The sequence below is a fragment of the Cydia splendana genome, chromosome 1 (assembly GCF_910591565.1).
Source record: "Cydia splendana chromosome 1, ilCydSple1.2, whole genome shotgun sequence".
NCBI classification, from domain to species: Eukaryota; Metazoa; Arthropoda; class Insecta; order Lepidoptera; family Tortricidae; genus Cydia; species Cydia splendana.
In genome coordinates, this window is record NC_085960.1 from 17,397,367 (window position 1) to 17,416,661 (window position 19,295).

Below are 19,295 nucleotides of genomic sequence, written 5' to 3' on the forward strand. Positions count from 1 at the left end.
GAACCTTCGGTCGGACACTAGTGTTTAGTAGATTTGGTAGAAAATAAATAAATAGCATGGCAACTCAACGACTGTCACATTTGACAGCTCGGTGGCGTTTGACATAGGTTTGACATTTGACTATGTATACCACTATACTGTTATCATCACTTCACTAATAATACAATTATAATCAGCATTTAATGCAGTTGCGGATGGACGTGTGTGTCATTTCTTGTTATTTTTATTGTTTTTGTTAGATATATTCGTATTGATTTATCGACAATATACTTCAAATAAATCGCGTATGAAATTATGTTGAGTTTATGTGGGCCGTGAAATCATGCAAAGTGATATTTCTTAGTAAACCTTATTCAAGAATCACAACAAGGTACGTAAATTGGATAACGTTATTTTTAGAACAAAGAAAAAAAATACGGGATCAGTATGCAACTGGAATACATAACATAGAACATGTTTACAATGCAATAAACTAGTTATTATTTACTTTTCATGATGAGTAATGACTAGCGCTATCATTTGTTTATACAAAGAAGAGCTCATCAACTCCTAAACTTTTTTGTATGAAATGTTCATGGACACAGAAAAGAAAACAAAGGTTGCAGTTGAATTAACCCCTCGTATGCGGCCTGTCAGATTTGATCATTGAAAAAATTACATTTAAAACTATAGATTTAAATTAAAATTCCCACGTACGGATCCGTGTCTAAGCATACGAAGGGCTCAGTTTCCTTCTGACTACTTCTAGACATTCTTTAACGGGAACATTGGTGAAGAGCGACTCAACGTCAAAGCTCACCATTATAGCAGGATATCTAAGGTCCACCACCTTGCATTTTGGAGACAAAGCAAACCGCTTGGAACAGGTATTCCTGGGGGTGATCTGAGCTGATTAAGCCCGGTTGCCAAGAGGTTCCCCCCCGCAGGTGGGCAGGGGAGGGGGGAAAACGTGCCTCCGGCGCGCCTCACTCTAAGCTTTATATCTGCATACATCTCGCAACTATATCAAGTTTGGTGTCTTTTTCGTGTAATTCGAGGATGAAAAATTCATTTCTGTGACTAAATTATCACTCACCCATACAAAAAATTCGAGAAATTCAAAATTCAAAAAAAATCTTTTAGTTTTTTCTTTCGTAAATCCTTTAAAAATTTTAAACTATGAGGATTTGCTCTAGAAAAAAAATACATGTGAATAGCCCAGTTATCCTACTATACAGAATAGTAAACTTGTCCAACATTTTTTTTCATAACTCTGTTAAAAAAAAAATGTTTTGTGTCACGCGGCGTGCCTGCATTGTAAGAGCGGTATGCAGCGTTTAGGATTTTTAAGTATGTTTAGATGATTTCTGATACGTTGTTATTCTTCTGGTTGTAGATTACATTAATAAATTACTTCTGGACGTGATATATATACAAATATAAATTAAATATATAAATAAGTATGTTGGGAAAACCATCGCCAACAGAGTTAAGTATTATAAATGTGATAAAATTAACATTATTATTTGTATGTCTTTTCCATATCTCGGGACCATGGGGTCCCGGACCTTTGGGAGGCGTACGTGGGGCCGAAGCCAACAGCGCAGAGGCCCTTTAAGGCACTTTAATCTAAAAGCAAGGGATACATGTGGTGGATACTATCCCTGAACGCACAATGTGATACATCCGGAGATGTTCCCCGCCATGTGCAAAGACTATTGCAGTGCAGCACTTTTGTGCTGCGATGGGAACTAAGGTCATGGGCTATAGATTTGAAAGTTGGATGGACTGGATAATGGGCTATGAGAGAGACTAGCGGACACCTGCCGTGACAATCAGTCTCAAAATTGTAAATGACAGGTGGTGACTCGCCAACTCATTGAGTGGGCCCCGCAATGGCCGCACGCAGAGTGCGACAACAGAGCAACACTTTGGAGTGGCTGTGAGGTTGTCGAGAGGTGAGTCTGCGGTAGCCAGATCCCGGTAATCCGTTCAGCAGGCCGCCGGCGTTATGACATTTTACACTTCCAACCTGGAGCATAGGTCCCGCTCTTGCGACTCCATTCTGGCCGGCCAATCAAGGCAAGCACAGGCGAGGGCCAAATGACAGGGCCCTCTGGAATAGGGGTCCGCGGTGTCGCCACTCACCGTCAGCTCGCCACAAGCTGCCCCCGCGGGACATTATTATTATTATTGTGGTGTTGTGGGCCTTTGAGTGGCGCATTGACCAGCATTGATCTATTGTGACGGCCCTTTAAGTTCATTAGTAATGCCCGTTGCATCCAGAAAGTTCCAGATTCTTTGGGCCGTAATGTTTTGTACCTCATAGGGTTGCACTACGTGTCGCCCTAGGTAGGTACTTCTTTTTAACATTAGTGGTCCACAAGAACAGAGAATGTGCATTGCAGTCTCCTCTGACTCCTGACAGAACCTGCATGTCGCATCTTGTTTCTTGCCAATTTGAAACATATGTTTGTTCAACTTGCAGTGTCCAGTCAGTATTCTGGTCTCTGCGCAGGTTTTGTGCCTTTTTAGTCCTAAAAGCTCCTTAGCAGTTTTGCTGTTGAACCCTTTGATCAGAGCTTTCGAGTGCTCTTGTCCTTTAACGAACTTCCACCAAGCGATTGCTCTCGTTTTTTCTAAGTTGCTGAGCAGAGAATATGCATCCCGTTTTGTGATTCCACAGAACGGTTCTGGGCCGACCAGGGGTGTGTCTGCGCCCTTTCTAGCAAGTTCATCCGCCTCTTCGTTTCCGTTAATGTCGGAGTGCCCTGGTACCCATCTAAGTGTAACTTCGTTGGAGTAAGCCAGTGCATTTAGGTTTGTTTTACAGTTCTGGACTAGTTTTGAGTTTGACTCAAGGGATTCTAGTGCCAGCGGAGCAGCCTGGCTGTCTGAGTTGATGTAGATATGCTGGTGTCTTAGGTTTCTATCCAGGTTGATCTCCGCACATTTGTTGATGGCGAAGACTTCTGCCTGGAAGATTGAGGCCAGTGTGCCCATGCTGACGCTAGCTCTGAGCTTAGATCTCTCACCATAGATCCCACATCCTACATCATTGCCTTTCTTGGAACCATCTGTATACCAGATGTGGCTTCCTTCTTCGACGTACATTTGGTTGTTGATCCATTTGTCTCTAGGAGGTATTTCTACTGTGTACAGTTTGGTGAGATGACATTCGGTTTGCGTGTCATTAGTGGGCATGCTAAGGGTTCTATTCGCAAAAACCCAGGCCTTTAGATTGGTTAATGCCTGAGAGCGCCATTTTGGCCTGTTTAGCGTGCATATTCTGTAGACGCACTGCTTGGCCTCCTTTTGCACCTGCAAGTGGAGTGGTATGATGTCCAGCAGTGCATCTAGGGCCGCTCCCGGTGTCGAGGAGTAGGTGCCTGTTACTATTAAACAAGCCGTGCGTTGCAGGCTGTTTAGAGTGTCTATTGCTGTCTTTTGGCTGGTTTTGTTACACCAGACTGCGGAGGCGTAGGTGACAATTGGCCTCACTGCCGCTGTGTATAACCACATAGCAATTTGGGTCTTAAGCCCCATCTTGCTCCTGCCATTCGACAGCATGACCACATGGCCATTTTCGCTTTTTGTATAATGTTTCTCAGGTGAGGGTTCCAAGTTAACTTTTGGTCGAAGGTGACCCCTAGATACTTGACCTCTGCCGAGAACGGTATTATTTGTCCATTAAGTCTTGGTTTTGTGAGTTTATCGAGCTTCCGTTTCCTTGTGAATGGTTAAATGGCTATTACAGTCTTGCTCGGATTAATGGACAAGTCATTTTCTCTACACCATTTGAATAGGTATTGTGTTTAGAGCTCCTTGCATTAGGTTGGATATTATGTTGAGGCAAGGGCCTTTGACGATGACTACAAGGTCGTCGGCATATCCTTGTGTATCAAAGTCTTGGCCTGACATGATTGCAAGAAGTTGGTCCACTGCTAGGGTCCATAATAGTGGGGATGGTATAAAATTCATGCTCTATAAATAGTATTGACGGTCAGAGTGGCTACACTGTTCGAGAGCATGCTATGTACCCATCTGGTGGTTTCGTCTACTCCCTTTGGTTTCATACCATTGAGTATGGTCTCTGTGGGCGTATTGTCGAAAGCACCTTCAACATCAAGGAACGCACATAGAGCGGTTTGCTTTTCCTCTAGGGTTTTCTGCACCTGGTTGACAAAGTGCAGAAATTATTTCGGCAACACGGGGTTTTCAGTTGTGTCGCATGTTCCGGTGTAGGATTTGGTCTATGTTTGGGGACAGATTATAGCCCCTCAGCAACAGCCACCATGCCCTGCTGACTGGGGCTGGTCCAAACAACATGGTTATTGGGAGCCCATATGGACAAGCCTACCTGCGGCGGCTGCTGCTTGTTTAGAGCTTATTCGTTGCCGCTGCAAAACAAAATGCGCAGGGAGGTGCAACTGCGTTAAAAAAAACCTAAAATGCACAGTCACATGGGCATGTAATGGCAATTACGAACAATATATATCTTATTTTAACCCGCATTTTTTGTCAAACATCTCCTATGTTAATTTTATCACATTTATAATACTTAACTCTATTAGCGAAAGTTTTCCCAACATCTTTATTTATATATTTAATTTATATTTGTATATATATCACGTCCAGAAGTAATTTATTAATGTAATCTACCACCAGAAGAATAACAACTTATCAGAAATCATCTAAATATACTTAAAAATCCTAAACGTTGCATACCGCTCTTACAATGCAGGTACGCCGCGCGACACAAAACATTTTTTTTAACAGAGTTATGAAAAAAAAATGTTTGACAAGTTTACTATTCTGTATAGTAGGATAACTGGGCTATTCATAGATATTTTTTTTCTAGAGCAAATCCTCATAGTATAAATTTTGTACAAGATTTTCGAAAAAAAAAATTAAAAGATTTTTTTTGAATTTTGAATTTTTCGAATTTTTTGTATAGGTGAGTGAAAATATAGTCACAGAAATGAATTCTTCAGCCTCGAATTATACGAAAATGACACCAAACTTGATATAGTTGCGAGATGTATACAGATTATAAAGCTTAGAGTGAGGCGCGCCGGAGGCACTTTTCCCCCCCTCCCTTGCCCACCTGCTGGGGGGAACCTCTTGGCAACCGGGCTTAATCAGCTCAGGTCACCCCCAGGAACACCTGTTCCAAGCGGTTTGCTTTGTCTCCAAAATGCAAGATCCCCTTAGAAAACGGGACCTTAGATCTCCTGCTATTACCTCATCTGGTTCCAGCGTTATTTCCTTGAGAATATCTATAAAGTGACGAGAGTCCTTCACCAGTCTTCTCCGAGACCACGGGGACAACGCCGTCCTCGAAACGTCGGAGGTAAATCTTAAAACTTAAATACGCGATTAAGTCCCGTTGTGTAGTTTGATAACATATAAATTATCTGTAACATGAAAAATTGTATGTAAACAACATTTAAATATTTTTCTACTGTTAATGGAGCTGAGAACTGCAAGCCGAGGGCTGCAGTTCTTAAGTTAGAATTCCCCTAAGGATTTTTATTTATCTAATATTGTCTTCAGTTAGCAATAGCTACTCATGAAATAAAACTATGTAAGCGGATTATATCATGTACAATAAATTTAACATACATACTGATGTTTTAAACTATTAAAGGCATTCATGGTTATCGGGAGGAGAATATAATTTGACATTACTGATAAATGTACCAAAAAAGTTTATCAAAACACTCCGTCACAGCAGATCAAAATATTTTTGGCCTTAACCTACATTTTATAGCTATAACATGTATAGTAGTAAATAAAATGATAAGGTTTTCGTGAGATAAAATAACTAGATAATATTGTTTGCTTCGGTTAATGTCTAAAGTTAAATATATTTAATAAAAATAGAACCATAAAGTAATAAATCTTCCAAAATCTAAGTCAAATATTATATTTCTTTTTAAAGTTTAGAATGAGGTATTGGATTAAGATTTTTAACTTTAAGTATTATGTATAGATTGGTTCATTCACGAAAGTTTAGTTTTGACAAATCTGCACGTCATCGTGAATGGCACTATTTTAAGCTCACTTCTTGCATTGTCTTCAAATATTTTTAAACAAAAAATGTACACATTGCTACTGAACTATGTAATGGGCTGATAGTTTATAAACACTGCAGCTTGTTGTCACAACATCACCCTGTACCATATGACAGTAACCAGAGAAACAGTTTCACTGAATATGATACATATGAACATTAAACATAACCAGTGATAACACATATGTTGCCCTGAAATGGGCTGTAATTGGCTGTAGATATAAACAACAAAAATTATTCTGTAAAATGAATATAGGTACATTTTAGGTACTTATATAAAAAGCTCAGTTTCATCATCAACCATTTTACACTAAGGGCCACCCCACACTAGCGTCTCCCGAGCGTAGGCGTCAAGTCAACTCTATGGTTGCTGCTTGACGCAGCAGTGGCGCAACTGCTCAGCGGCGCCATTTTCCATGGCGCTGACTAGACGCCGACGCTCAAAAGATTGTGCGCAAGTTTATCTTTAGTACAATTTTTTTGTATATTTAATATCGCACAATATGTGACGTCCCGCGGGTCACCTTATGGCGGTTGGCGCTTACGCTATCATTAAAGCCGCTCCAATATTATTGCGGCGCTATGCGACGTAAGCGCCAGCCGCCATAAGGTACCTTTTGCCGTGGAACGTCACATATAATCAAGGAATGATCAGTGATATAATGAAAATGGTATGAAAACTTGTCTTCTTTATCATCAGGTAGCAAAACCTCCACCATGGTATCATCAGGCATGAAGAGCGGGCTGCTTATGGGCTTCGGCTCCGGCTTCGTGGTGCTCGGAGCTGTGGCCGTCGTCTACTGGCCGGCCTTGTTCTTCGCGCAACTTCAGAAGGTCAGTGGGCTCCGTGGTTAGGTCATGTTTAGGTTGGTACCTACTGTGTTGAATCGCTGTCAACTCGTAAAAGAGACGACTAGAAGGATTATTAGCTGTTCAAAACTGAACTGAGGCAATCCTCGCACCTATAGAGTGTTTCGGTAAAACGTTGCATTCTACCAATTCCAGAAAATCTGGGAAATTGAAATTAGATAGGTAATGATCTCGCCACTCATAAAGAAGCGCTGAAAAATTGGAGGAAGGACAACCCATAATTTTTAGATCCACAAAATTTTTATGTAGTGAGAGGAATAGAGGCGGCAGATATTAGAAGGGCTGGCCGATTTAGCCGAAGTTAACGTATAAATAGGAAATGTATTTGTACTTTTGTGCGATATCTTCATTAAAAGTTCGATGCCCTTTATGTACTCGTAAATGCCAGCTAGATACGAAAACGAGTTTTTGATTGTGGTCTGTGTTCGTTTCCTAATTTTCACTGACACGCCCGTTTCTTTGTAAGAAATGTACTCGGCGTTTGTACGACTAATAACAGTATTGCTTCTTACTCTTACTTAACTAAGGGAATAGTTACGGGTTTGTCACTTAAACGGATCTCTGGCATATAGTTTAGTTAGTTGTCTGCAAACTAAGAAATGACGGGTAGATATAAGTACCTAAAAATGGGTATGTCTGTCAGTTTCAAAACATATCACAAATTTCATATGAATACCATTAGGTATGTAAGTTGCTGGCCAGTTGATGGTGATCGTTAAAATCATCTCGGCAGGTTAACACTGGTAACCCGAAAATTTAGTAACTCGGCAATACGTTCCCAAAGATACAATTTATGACAGAGTCACATTTTAGAATAAATTTAAAAGTGGAAAAATTACTGTCTTGGGTGAGACTTGAACTCACGACCCCTGGATCGATACTCCAGTGCTCTGTGCTTGTTAAAAATTAAAATTAGTTTGGGTTCCAATATGACTTGGAACTCCGGTAGCCGTTTAAGAAGTGTAACACTCTTGCGGTAGATGTCCCTATAGTTCGTTTTTTTTAGTATTAGAAAGAACTTGGAAGAAGGTAAGCGGTTTTGACATGTCTTTTAATTGAAAAACCCTTTTTAAAAATCAGTAACTATTACTTATGAAGGTAGAAGAATATAAATGATCATATTAGATTCATATATTTGCCGTAACTTATTTTTAAAATGTGTTTTTCAATTAAAAGACACATCAAGATTGTTTACCTTATTTCTAATGCTAAAAAAAACGAACTACAGTGAAACCTGTTTAATTGGCACCTGGATAAATGGAAAACCTCAATAATTGCAATCAAAAGTCCGGTCCCGGTCCCTTGAGACCAAAAGGCCTCTATAATTGAAAATTTGGAACCTCTATAATTGCAATTTAGATTTTAGGGCTTTTCGTAATTTTGCCTCTGTAATTGACCACATCGCAACTAAGACCTCTATAATTGACACTGTGCTAAAAAAATCCGTTATTTTTGCTCTTCTTTTTACCTCTATTATTGAAACGAGTCTTACTTATTACCTCTGTAATTGAAATAATGTAGTTGTAGACAGCAGAAACAATATTTTAATAGCAATGATCATTTTATTTATATCTTCATCCAGAATTCAATTTATTTATTGGGTATCTATCACAGCCTGTAGTAGGTGAAATAGTTTTGATTAAATCAAAAACAAAGTATGCTTTTTACATTCTAATAAAACTTTCTTCTAGAATTCAAGGGATTTTTTAAAACCCAAATGAGTAATAAGAAACTAAAGTAGTAATTAATGTAGTGTAAAAGTGCAAGTATAAACAGAAGCTATATATATGTCGTAGTCAGATCGTATAATCCGCCGTATTACATTACCGCTAGCCGTTATTAAAAACAGGGGCGTTTTGAAATGCGGCGGTTCGACGATTAGCCGGATTGTCATTGCGATACGTTCTTCAATAAGGCGGCCAACGTTTAGCCGCATCGTACTACTATTTTAGATTGTAGAGTGACCAGTTCTTTCGGTCGCCTACGTAACCGGAGTTTGACAATGTTTGCAATTTAATTTATTTTTACCATGGTCCCACCGCACTACATGTGTTTCTTTTCCAAAACATTTCCTTCACAACTTAAATAGACGGAGCCCCGCAAGCGGGGCTCCTATTTCTGGGCGGTTTGCCCTTCGGGCATCTGAAGCTACCTAACGAACCTAACCTACTTACCTACCTACGCTTTTTTCCCCAAAGTGTAATGTTTTCACGGACGTCTCACTAAATCAATAGGTAGGTAGGTTAGGTTCGTTAGGTAGCTTCAGATGCCCGAAGGGCAAACCGCTCAGAAATAGGAGCCCCGTGAAGCGGGGCTCCGTCTAGTTAAGTTGCGAAATAAATGTTTTTTGAAAATATACAGTCCGACGAACTCCAGATTTGATGGACACCCCAGCGTTTGTCAGGCAGCGCCACGGGTGTTAAAAATGGGAACTAAAAACTGTCAAAGCGGCGGCTAATGACTCGCTGTATTACATTACGGCTAGCCGTGTTGAAGAACGTATGGCGCCGAATACATTCCGGCGGATTCTCATTCAGCCGCATTCAATCCGGCTAATCGTTAAACCGCCGCATTTCAAAACGCCCCTGTTTTTGAAAACGGCTAGCCGTAATGTAATACGGCGGATTATACGATCCGACTGCGACATATAGACCAGAAACCCAGAACGTAAGCGTGTAAATCTACTTTCAATGGTTATTTGCACCTCCATAAAAGAAATTTGTCAGAACGCAACCTCTATTAATGAAAACCTCTATAATTGACACAACGATTTTTTGAACCTCGTTAATTGACACGACCTGCTTAAATGAAAAACCTGGTTAATTGACAAAAAATGGCCGGTCCCTTGAGATTGCAATTATCCAGGTTCCACTGTATAAGGGTCCCCTTGACCTATAATATGGTGGAAAGATTTGCTGGCTATGGATGAGGTCTTGGTGGCTCAGATGGCAGAGCACTGGAGTGTCGATCCAGGGGTCGTGAGTTCAAGTCTCACCCAAGACAGTAATTTTTCCACTTTTAAATTTATTCTAAGCTTAATAGCATCGTTCGCAGACGTTTCTGCTTGTTAAAAATTAAAGAGTCACATTTTGTTCCAGATGATGGTCCTCTCAAACACTTCGACGTCGTTCGGCATTTGGCGCGAAGTCCCGATCCCCATGTACTTGGAGTGTTTCATGTTGAACATCACCAATGCCGACGAGATCCTGGCGGGCCACAACGTCTCCATACGTGTGTCGCAAATGGGACCGTATGTCTACAGAGAGTACCATACAAAGGTAATTGTGGACTTTAGAAAAAATAAGCTGGGTACAGACAAGGTCTATAATATCGATGTACTGTGTAGGTACTCTAGCTTATTGCCATGATATCTGAAATAGTTGTATCGATAGCTCTATGTTGTGTATGGAAATTGTACACAAATAATATTTTTGTTAATGTTCTAAATACGTACTAATAAATGTGTATGTAGGCTTACATCGACTTGGGGTCGGTTGCACCAAACCGTCTCTCACCGTTAAAGCTTTCGAAATTTTTTATTGTATGGGAGATTTCATAGATCTCTGCTGCGTGACGTTGATCAGTCTGTTAACTGTGGTTGGTGCAACTGGCCCTTAGTCATAGTTGACATTAAACTTCGGTTATACGAATACGAAAGGTATACCTATCGGTAAAACAAAAGTGTTTACATTTCGTCGAATGTGTAACACTAACACCACAATCGGTTCGATGTACGAAATGTGAGCAATACATAACAAACTCGTTTTGTTAATTTATACCTAGTTCAGTCATTCAGAGCGTAACCTACTTTATAATAAACGGTAAACTGATTTTTACAGCTATTTAGGTAGGTTAGGTACCTATATGTTTTACCTAATCTAAGAAACACTTTTTCTCGTCTTTGAACCTAGGGCCCTTTGCTTAACGCCACTAAAAGTTGATAGTCATCCTGATTTCATGGCACTGCACGACTTGGCATAAATGTGAACTTTTGGGCTAAAATATTTATACTGTTTGACATACGTCAACTGTCAAAGAATTGGGTGCCTAGCCAAGTTACAATCGCTTGCGCTACGACAATGAAACGCTTTGAATCTCTGTAAATATCACTCTTTCATATTAGTGCGACAGTGACAGTTGCGTTGCGTTCGCTACGGAGCGTAAACGATTGGCATGTTGGCTAATACGCATGCTGATGTTGCCCATCACGTCGGCTAGCACTGTCGTGCCAACAGGTGTTATTTCGCCCGAGACGGTCCGACCTGCGGGTAAGATCAGCAGATGCCCCAGCACGAGACCTTTTCCGGGACCTCAACATATTGCTCCTGCCCTGTCTTTACCTATACCAAGTAGCGGTGTTTACAAACGAAAATTTAAATAAGTTCAAACTCAAGGGAACAAACGATAACTACCATCTCCGGAGCAATGAGCATAAAAACAGACTGGTCGCCGAAACGCCCAGACTCACTAAGTCCCAGCGATCTGTATACTGCGCGGGACCGCCTGTTTACAATTGCTTACCCGGTAATGTCAGAAACGCAGCTACCACCGCGGGCTTTAAGTATAAATTAAAAATGTGGCTCACGAGCGAAGTGTTCTACGATTATGCAGAACCTACCTATTATGACATAAATAATATTCGAATTTAAACTGTTGTGGTGAGGCATACTAACATTGAATAATTTAATAATATTATTGATAATTTAATAATTTTAGTTTTTAGGGTTCCGTACCCAAAGGGTAAAACGGGACCCAATTACTAAGAGTCCGCTGTCCGTCCGTCCGTCCGTCCGTCTGTCACCAGGCCGTATCTCGTGATCTGTGATAGCTAGACAGCTGAAATTTTCACAGATGATGTATTTCTGTTGCCGCTATAACAACAAATACTAAAAACAGAATAAAATAAAGATTTAAGTGGGGCTCCCATACAACAAACGTGATTTTTGACCGAAGTTAAGCAACGTCGGGCGGGGTCAGTACTTGGATGGGTGACCGTCTTTATAGATAATGGTACGGAACCCTTCGTGTGCGAGTCCGACTCGCACTTGGCCGGTTTTTTTACAGTGATTTTTATAATGAATAATTAGGTAGGTACCTATTTATGATTTTATAATCGTAATTTACAAGACATAATGTACAGAATGTACCCACTATCCCAACACGACCTGTAACTTCTTGTTATTAATAAAACATTTGTATTTGTAAGACAGTGGGTAAGATTTGTAAATAACTACCTAACTGCCCATTTGCTTGGTGACGCACCTCGTGAATCTTATTAGCGAACATGCAAAACATCTCCGTTTACGGCATTTTCTATTTATAATACTGATGACAATAACAGCTACAAATTGGCTCCATTAGAGCATTATGCAAATGTAAATGATTACCTACAGAAGAAATGGAAAAAAAACGCTTACCTACGATACCTATGGCCCGTTGATAAATTGCTATGATAAGTCCCAAGCTAAGGATTAAAAAGAAATAGGTACAGACAGTAATATACCTGTCACTAACATAAGTAGTTATCATAACTAGTATCACATCTTTTGTCTAAATCTTTTGTTATCGGTAATCCATTTTTTATCAATAATTAATTAATGGATTCAAGAGCAAAACGATTTCTTAGAGCAGAACTTAAAAAAAAAAAAACAATTAAATTGGCTAGCGTTTTATTAGGTAGGCGTCCGTTATTTAAACCAGTTTCGTTTTTACTATTCATTAACCTAGTTTTTAATCCACAATTCACCCGGTAAATGGAATCTACAAAAGTATCTACTACTACTTTTAGATTCGTTTTACTCGTGTTAGACCTTATACCGGGTGGGTACAGCCTCTGCGAGCGCTGGCAAGGGCAGCATCCGCTCAGTGTACCTCTTATATGTCGTAAAATTTTCGGAAGCGACTCTACCTATTGGCTTCAGCCCAGCGTACGCCTCCCTTAACACCATTTTCCCGTGTACGGAAAATACTTTATTAATAACTAAAACTAATAACAAATTTAACTAAAAATAGAAAACTAGTAACTTTATTCGATCACTGCCCTTCTGGGAAAAGGCCTCGCTCTCTTCTTCCCGGTTTTGTGCTACATCTGGTTTATCTCAAAACGGAATCCAGAAACATTAGCTTTATTGAAGTTACATTTACGTATCTAAGTCCTAACATTAAAATTGTATTTTTTTCCACTTATATCCAGTGTTAGATATATATATACGAACACGTAACGTAACTCTAACATTCAATACAGCCTTCAGGTACTAGTAATTTCCTGGAACCAGTAATATAAAACCACTGCCGTAGTAGGTATGAACTTTAGTATCACCCTCGGTAAACAATCACGGAGATAAGTAATGTAATTGTTTGAACTCTAAACTTGTACCAGTTTCGCACATCGGCTGACTCATGATTATATCATGTCATGCGCGGGTCGATTTGGATCATTACATTTTCGGTCAGGGCATAAAGCCCGCCATTCGGGATCGCGATAAATTTGTATTGGTTTGAGTAGTTATATACATATTTATGTATATGTATGTATTTATTATCTATGAGTTTTCAACAAGGACTAAAACTTAAAGCAGCTATTGTAGCAATTTTAAAATGTAACATTATGCGAGTTTAATAATTTGATGTCAGAAAGTGGATTTTGAAAACCGCGCGAAACGGCTTCGCAGACCATATTACGAGACAGACTACAGTTCACACCTCTTTACTAATCATTTCGTTAAATGGATCTGCCCACGAATCTTGTTTAGTTGTTTGCTATTTTGCTATTATGCTTGTTTGTAAACTATTTATAATAAATAAGTACTGCTATTTAGTACCTACTTACAGTTTTCCAAACACACTATGTAGAGTAAAGTACCTAGGTACCTATTTTGCTAACACATTTTGAAATGTGACACCAATTTCTCGCCTGTACTGAAAAAAAAAAGCGCTGGTGGCCTAGCGGTAAGAGCGTGCAACTTTCAATCCGGAGGTCGCGGTTTCAAACCCCGCGGCTCGTACCAATGAGTTTTTCGGAATTTATGTACGAATTATCATTGGATATTTACCAGTTGCAGTTGAAGGAAAACATCGTGAAGAAACCGGACTAATCCCAATAAGGCCTAGATTCCCCTCTGGGTTGGAAGGTCAGATGGCAGTCGCTTTCGTAAAAACTAGTGCCTACGTCAAATCATGGGATTAGTTGTCAAGGGGACCCCAGGCTCCCATGAGCCGTGGCAAAATGCGGGGATAACGCGAGGAAGAAGACTGGACTCACGTTAGTCAGCGGTTTAACCCAGTTAAAATAGACGTAAACTTTTTAAAAACAGAACCTCTAGTGTAATTTTCATTAGGTAGCGTGACGAGGGTTCGCGTTTGCGGTAGGTCTAATTTTTGTATGGGATTTTGAACTGCTCACCAAGCAGGACGTTTTGGAAACTCAAATGAGTCAAATGTAATGTGGAATGTATTTAAATATGGTTTGAGTTCATTTAGTTACAAATTATATAGGAGGTCCAATCGAGTTTATATGCCGCATAATACAGACAGTACGAAACTGTGGCAAGGTTTTACTCATATCGCATCATTACTGATATTCAGTTTCGCCCAATCGCATAAATAAAATAAAAACAAAAATTGGCATCTTGGCTAGGCACATTGGGAGCGTAGCCAACATGCCAAACGTTCGCGCTACGACAATGAAACGCTATCTTTGTCTCTCTATCGCACTAATATGCAAGAGTGATAGAGAAAGAAAGCGCTTCGTTGTTGGAGCCCAAGCGATTGGCATGTTGGCTAGGCCCCCAGAACAGCTTAATTTACCTAATGATTTGGTTATAAAAATAAAAACAAAAATTGGCATCTTGGCTAGGCACATTGGGAGCGTAGCCAACACGCCAAACGTTTGCGCTACGACAACGAAACGCTATCTTTGTCTCTCTATCGCACTAATATGTAAGAGTGATAGAGACAGAAAGTGCTTCGTTGTTGGAGCGCAAGCGATTGGCATGTTGGCTAGGCCCCCAGAACAGCTAAATTTACCTAATGATTCGGTTATTAAAATAAAAACAAAAAGTGGCATCTTGGCTAGGCACATTGGGAGCGTAGCCAACATGCCAAACGTTTGCGCTACGACAACGAAACGCTATCTTTGTCTCTCTATCGCACTAATATGTAAGAGTGATAGAGACAGAAAGCGCTTCGTTGTTGGAGCGCAAGCGATTGGCATATTGGCTAGGCCTCCAGAACAACTAAATTTACCTAATGATTTGGTTATTAAAATAAAAACAAAAATTGTCATCTTGGCTAGGCACCTTGGGTTCGTAGCCAATATGCCAATCGTTTGCGCTACGTCAACGGAACGCTACCTCTGTCTCTCTATCGCACTAATATGTAAGAGGGATAGAGACAAAGCGCTTCGTTGTTGGAGCGCAAGCGATTGGCATGTTGGCTAGGCCCCCAGAACAGCTAAATTTACCTAATGATTCGGTTATTAAAATAAAAACAAAAATTGGCATCTTGGCTAGGCACATTGGGAGCGTAGCCAACATGCCAAACGTTTGCGCTACGACAACGAAACGCTATCTTTGTCTCTCTATCGCACTAATATGTAAGAGTGATAGAGACAGAAAGCGCTTCGTTGTTGGAGCGCAAGCGATTGGCATATTGGCTAGGCCTCCAGAACAACTAAATTGAACCTAATGATTTGGTTAGTAAATTAAAAATAATACGGTTACTGAAACTATGCGTTATGCGACAGTCAATTTGTAAGATTTTATTCCATAAAATAGGTATAAATTAGACAAGAGACTAATTACTATTACATCTACCTAACTATACGTAATTAGTACCTATATGGTACCCGGACTACATTTTTATTCGTGGAATATTATTTCGATTAAAAATCATGATTATATTTATTTGATTAAGAATAAGTTATTCTCATTCAATTTTTTCTCATACGAATTATTCCCGACCAAAATTATTTGAATATTTTTGACGGGAATAAAATCGAGATGATTTTATTCCTACGAATTCTTATTCAAATAATGATTTTATTCTTGAATGCCCAACACTGGTTCAGAGCAAAAACTAGCTCTGGGAATATATGGGTTAAATCTCAGAACATAGATACAAACGACAAATTAGACCTCGTGGTAATAAGTTTTACGAATAGTCAAATCAACTATGCCTAGGTATAATATACTTAATACATTACATTGCCAACAGGAGAACATAACGTGGCATGAAAACAACACAATATCATACTTCAACAAGCGTACATGGCATTTCCAACCGGACATGTCCAACGGCAGCCTGTCCGACCTCGTCACCAGCATCAACCCTATCGTCGTGGTAAGTACAGCTCACGACTTTAACAACATACCTATCACTTTAATCCCCTACAAGTGCACGCGAGATGAAATGAACAGATAAATATAATCAAAGGGCGAATGAGCGTAATCGCTACATATGTATGTAGATTAACGCTTTGTCATCTGTTAATCCGGCGAGCTAAGCGACAACTGCATAATATTATGTTGTGGATTGTAGAGGTTGTCTATATTAATCGGAACGACGGAAACGCCATGTATCCGAATTCCATCGGATAATAAATTAAACTTGTAATGAAATTGTATTTTACCCATATTTTCAGTATTAAGCTTTAATTCCCACTATAAACATTGTCCTTTCTCAGACGGTAGCGCACATGGTCCGCCACCAGAACAGCGTTATCCGGATGGGTGCGGAGTTGTTCATGCGCGCCTTCCACGACAACATATTCCTCACGGCCAACGTGTCGTCCTGGCTGTTCGACGGCATCGACGACCGCGTGCTCGACATCAGCTCGCAGATACCGGTCGTCCAGCTGCCTTTTGACAAGTTCGGCTGGTTCTATACGGTGAGTCGTTTTATCCAGAACGTTCAGAGTAACGACAAAATATCCCTCACGGCCAACGTGTCGTCCTGGCTGTTCGACGGCATCGACGACCGCGTGCTCGACATCAGCTCGCAGATACCGGTCGTCCAGCTGCCCTTCGACAAGTTCGGCTGGTTCTATACGGTGAGTCGTTTTATCCAGAACGTTCAGAGTAACGACAACATGTCCCTCACGGCCAACGTGTCGTCGGGGCTGTTTGACGGCATCGACGACCGCGTGCTCGACATCAGCTCGCAGATACCCCTCGTGCAGCAGCCCTTCGACAAGTTCGGCTGGTTCTATACGGTGAGTCGTTTTATCAAGAACGTTTATAAGTAAATCAGGTGCACGGTTAGTATAACCGATAACATATATTTCTCACTGCGAAGGTGACATAGTTGTTCACGCTTATCTCATCTCACTTATTTCGCAAATGCCGATTGTCGACTTGCACTTTGTAAAGTTTGGGTGGTATGTACTTACATACTATCCGTTTTGAGTAGTCTGTGAGAGACACCACAAGGGGAGACAGCCATTTATATAATTAGCAAATAATATTTCAATATAGCACAAGTCGGTTAGCTCCACTTAACTTTACTTGCATGGGTGCCTAAGTTAGATGCAAGTTCGAATTATATACCTACTACATATGTTTAGATATATTTTGCTCATTTAGTACATCGTACATTATAATATTCCGTTTCCCCTGATAAGATTGCTACGTGACAGTTTAAAATAGATCGTTTGTTTGGTTAAAACCGTTTTGCGTACATTGATAATTAATTTTTAAATCAAACATTGCCATAAAAACATTATTACGCATTAATAATCCAGTGAAATTGTAGAATTTTGTAACGTGGCTCTTCTGCGTCAAATCCGGTAGTTCTGATTTTTTGCAGACTTATTTATGATGTTGGCCCAATTAATAATCCAAGTTTGTGACCTTGAGCGCCGAACGCAACTTTGTCAAAAATCGAAAAACCTGCGAAAATTTCGGTTTTTATTTAGTTTTGGGCGATGCTAACCCTAAAGGACTAGTTTTTGATAGTACCTTCCTTAGACGTTTTTAAAGAAGACTAAATTTGCTACAATACGAGATTAGAACTATCTCTGTAGATTGAATAGTTTCCGAGCAAAATTTAGATATTTTTGAAATTGAGCTCGTAAGCTAAGTGAGTGCAGTGTGTATGCACTTTTGACTCAGGCGATGCCGCTTGGCACGATTGTTCCTAAGGTCAAACAAAGCTAATTTGGCCCAGTAGCTACGAGATCGTACCGTGTATACCCCCCAAAAAGGGAGGGGAAAGGTCGGATCCCCAGATCATCCAATCTTTGCTATATTTCTTCCTAATCTTAGGAGCTAGGGCACGTTATATATCATTTTCATATAATTTACGGATGAAAACATTATATTCATACTTTTAAAACGCCAAGTTAAGTGTTTTTTTTAAAGATTTTTAACTTTTGACTTTGGCCATAATTACATTTCTATGGAAATCGTCACTCAATCCGCTTCATATTTTTACAAAAAAATGTATGAACGCCTGCTTTGAAGTGATACTTTATAGAATAAGGAAGCCCTAAATTATATGAAAATCATATATAACTTTCCCTAGTTGCTAAGAGCAGGAAGAAATATAGCTTAGATTGGACCTGGGGATCCGACCCTTTCCCCTCCCTTTTTGGGGGGTAGGCACAGTACGATATCGTGGCTACCGCGCTAAATCAGCTTTATTTGACCTTAGGAACAATCGTGCCAAGCGGCATCGCCTGAGTCAAAAGTGCATACTCACTGCACTCACTTAGCTTACGAGCTCAATTTCAAAAATATCTAAATTTTGCTCGGAAACTATTCAATCTACAGAGATAGTTCTAATCTCGTATTGTAGCAAATTTAGTCTTCTTTAAAAACGTCTAAGGAAGGTACTATCAAAAACTAGTCCTTTAGGGTTAGAATCGCCCAAAACTAAACAAAAACCGAAATTTTCGCAGGTTTTTCGATTTTTGACAAAGTTGCGTTCGGCGCTCGAGGTCACCAACTTGGATTACTCATTGGACCAACATCATAAATAAGTCTGCAAAAAATTAGAACTACCGGATTTGACGCAAACGCTAAATGTATAATTTTACTGTATTATAAATTTTAGTTAACAGATCTATATCTAAGGTTTGTTATAATTTTAAGAAAAAGACTTTTTCACCTCAGCAGCTCGAACAAGGGTACTTTGCTTCTTAAAAACAGTGAGCAAAATGCGATTTTGCTCACTGAGTCATTTTGTCTCACTCAGTGAGCAAAATCGCATTTTGCTCACTGAGTTGTCTCATTCAGTGAGCAAAATGCGATTTTGCTCACTGAGTGAGACAAAATGACATTCAAGTGACCTTTATAGTCAAATGTCATTTCAACATGCGGGGTCTAATACAAGTTCGATACTTGGGTTCTATTATCTCTGTCCCTCTAGGTAT

At 39.9% G+C, this 19,295-nt stretch overlaps 1 protein-coding gene and 1 non-coding gene across 2 annotated transcripts in view; both read left to right on the plus strand.

Moving 5' to 3' along the window:
• Positions 1-222: 222 nt before the first annotated feature.
• LOC134795388 (protein croquemort-like) overlaps positions 223-19,295 on the plus strand; it is a 32,100-nt gene continuing 13,027 nt past the window's right edge. The window contains exons 1-5 of the mRNA XM_063767223.1: positions 223-370; positions 6,756-6,889; positions 10,024-10,203; positions 16,139-16,264; positions 16,608-16,811. Coding sequence (XP_063623293.1) covers positions 6,773-6,889; positions 10,024-10,203; positions 16,139-16,264; positions 16,608-16,811 — 627 coding nt within the window. The 5' untranslated portion in view covers positions 223-370; positions 6,756-6,772. The remainder of the gene's footprint in view (positions 371-6,755; positions 6,890-10,023; positions 10,204-16,138; positions 16,265-16,607; positions 16,812-19,295) is intronic.
• Trnad-guc (transfer RNA aspartic acid (anticodon GUC)) lies at positions 9,856-9,928 on the plus strand. Its single transcript has one exon. It is a non-coding gene; the product is annotated as a tRNA-Asp (tRNA).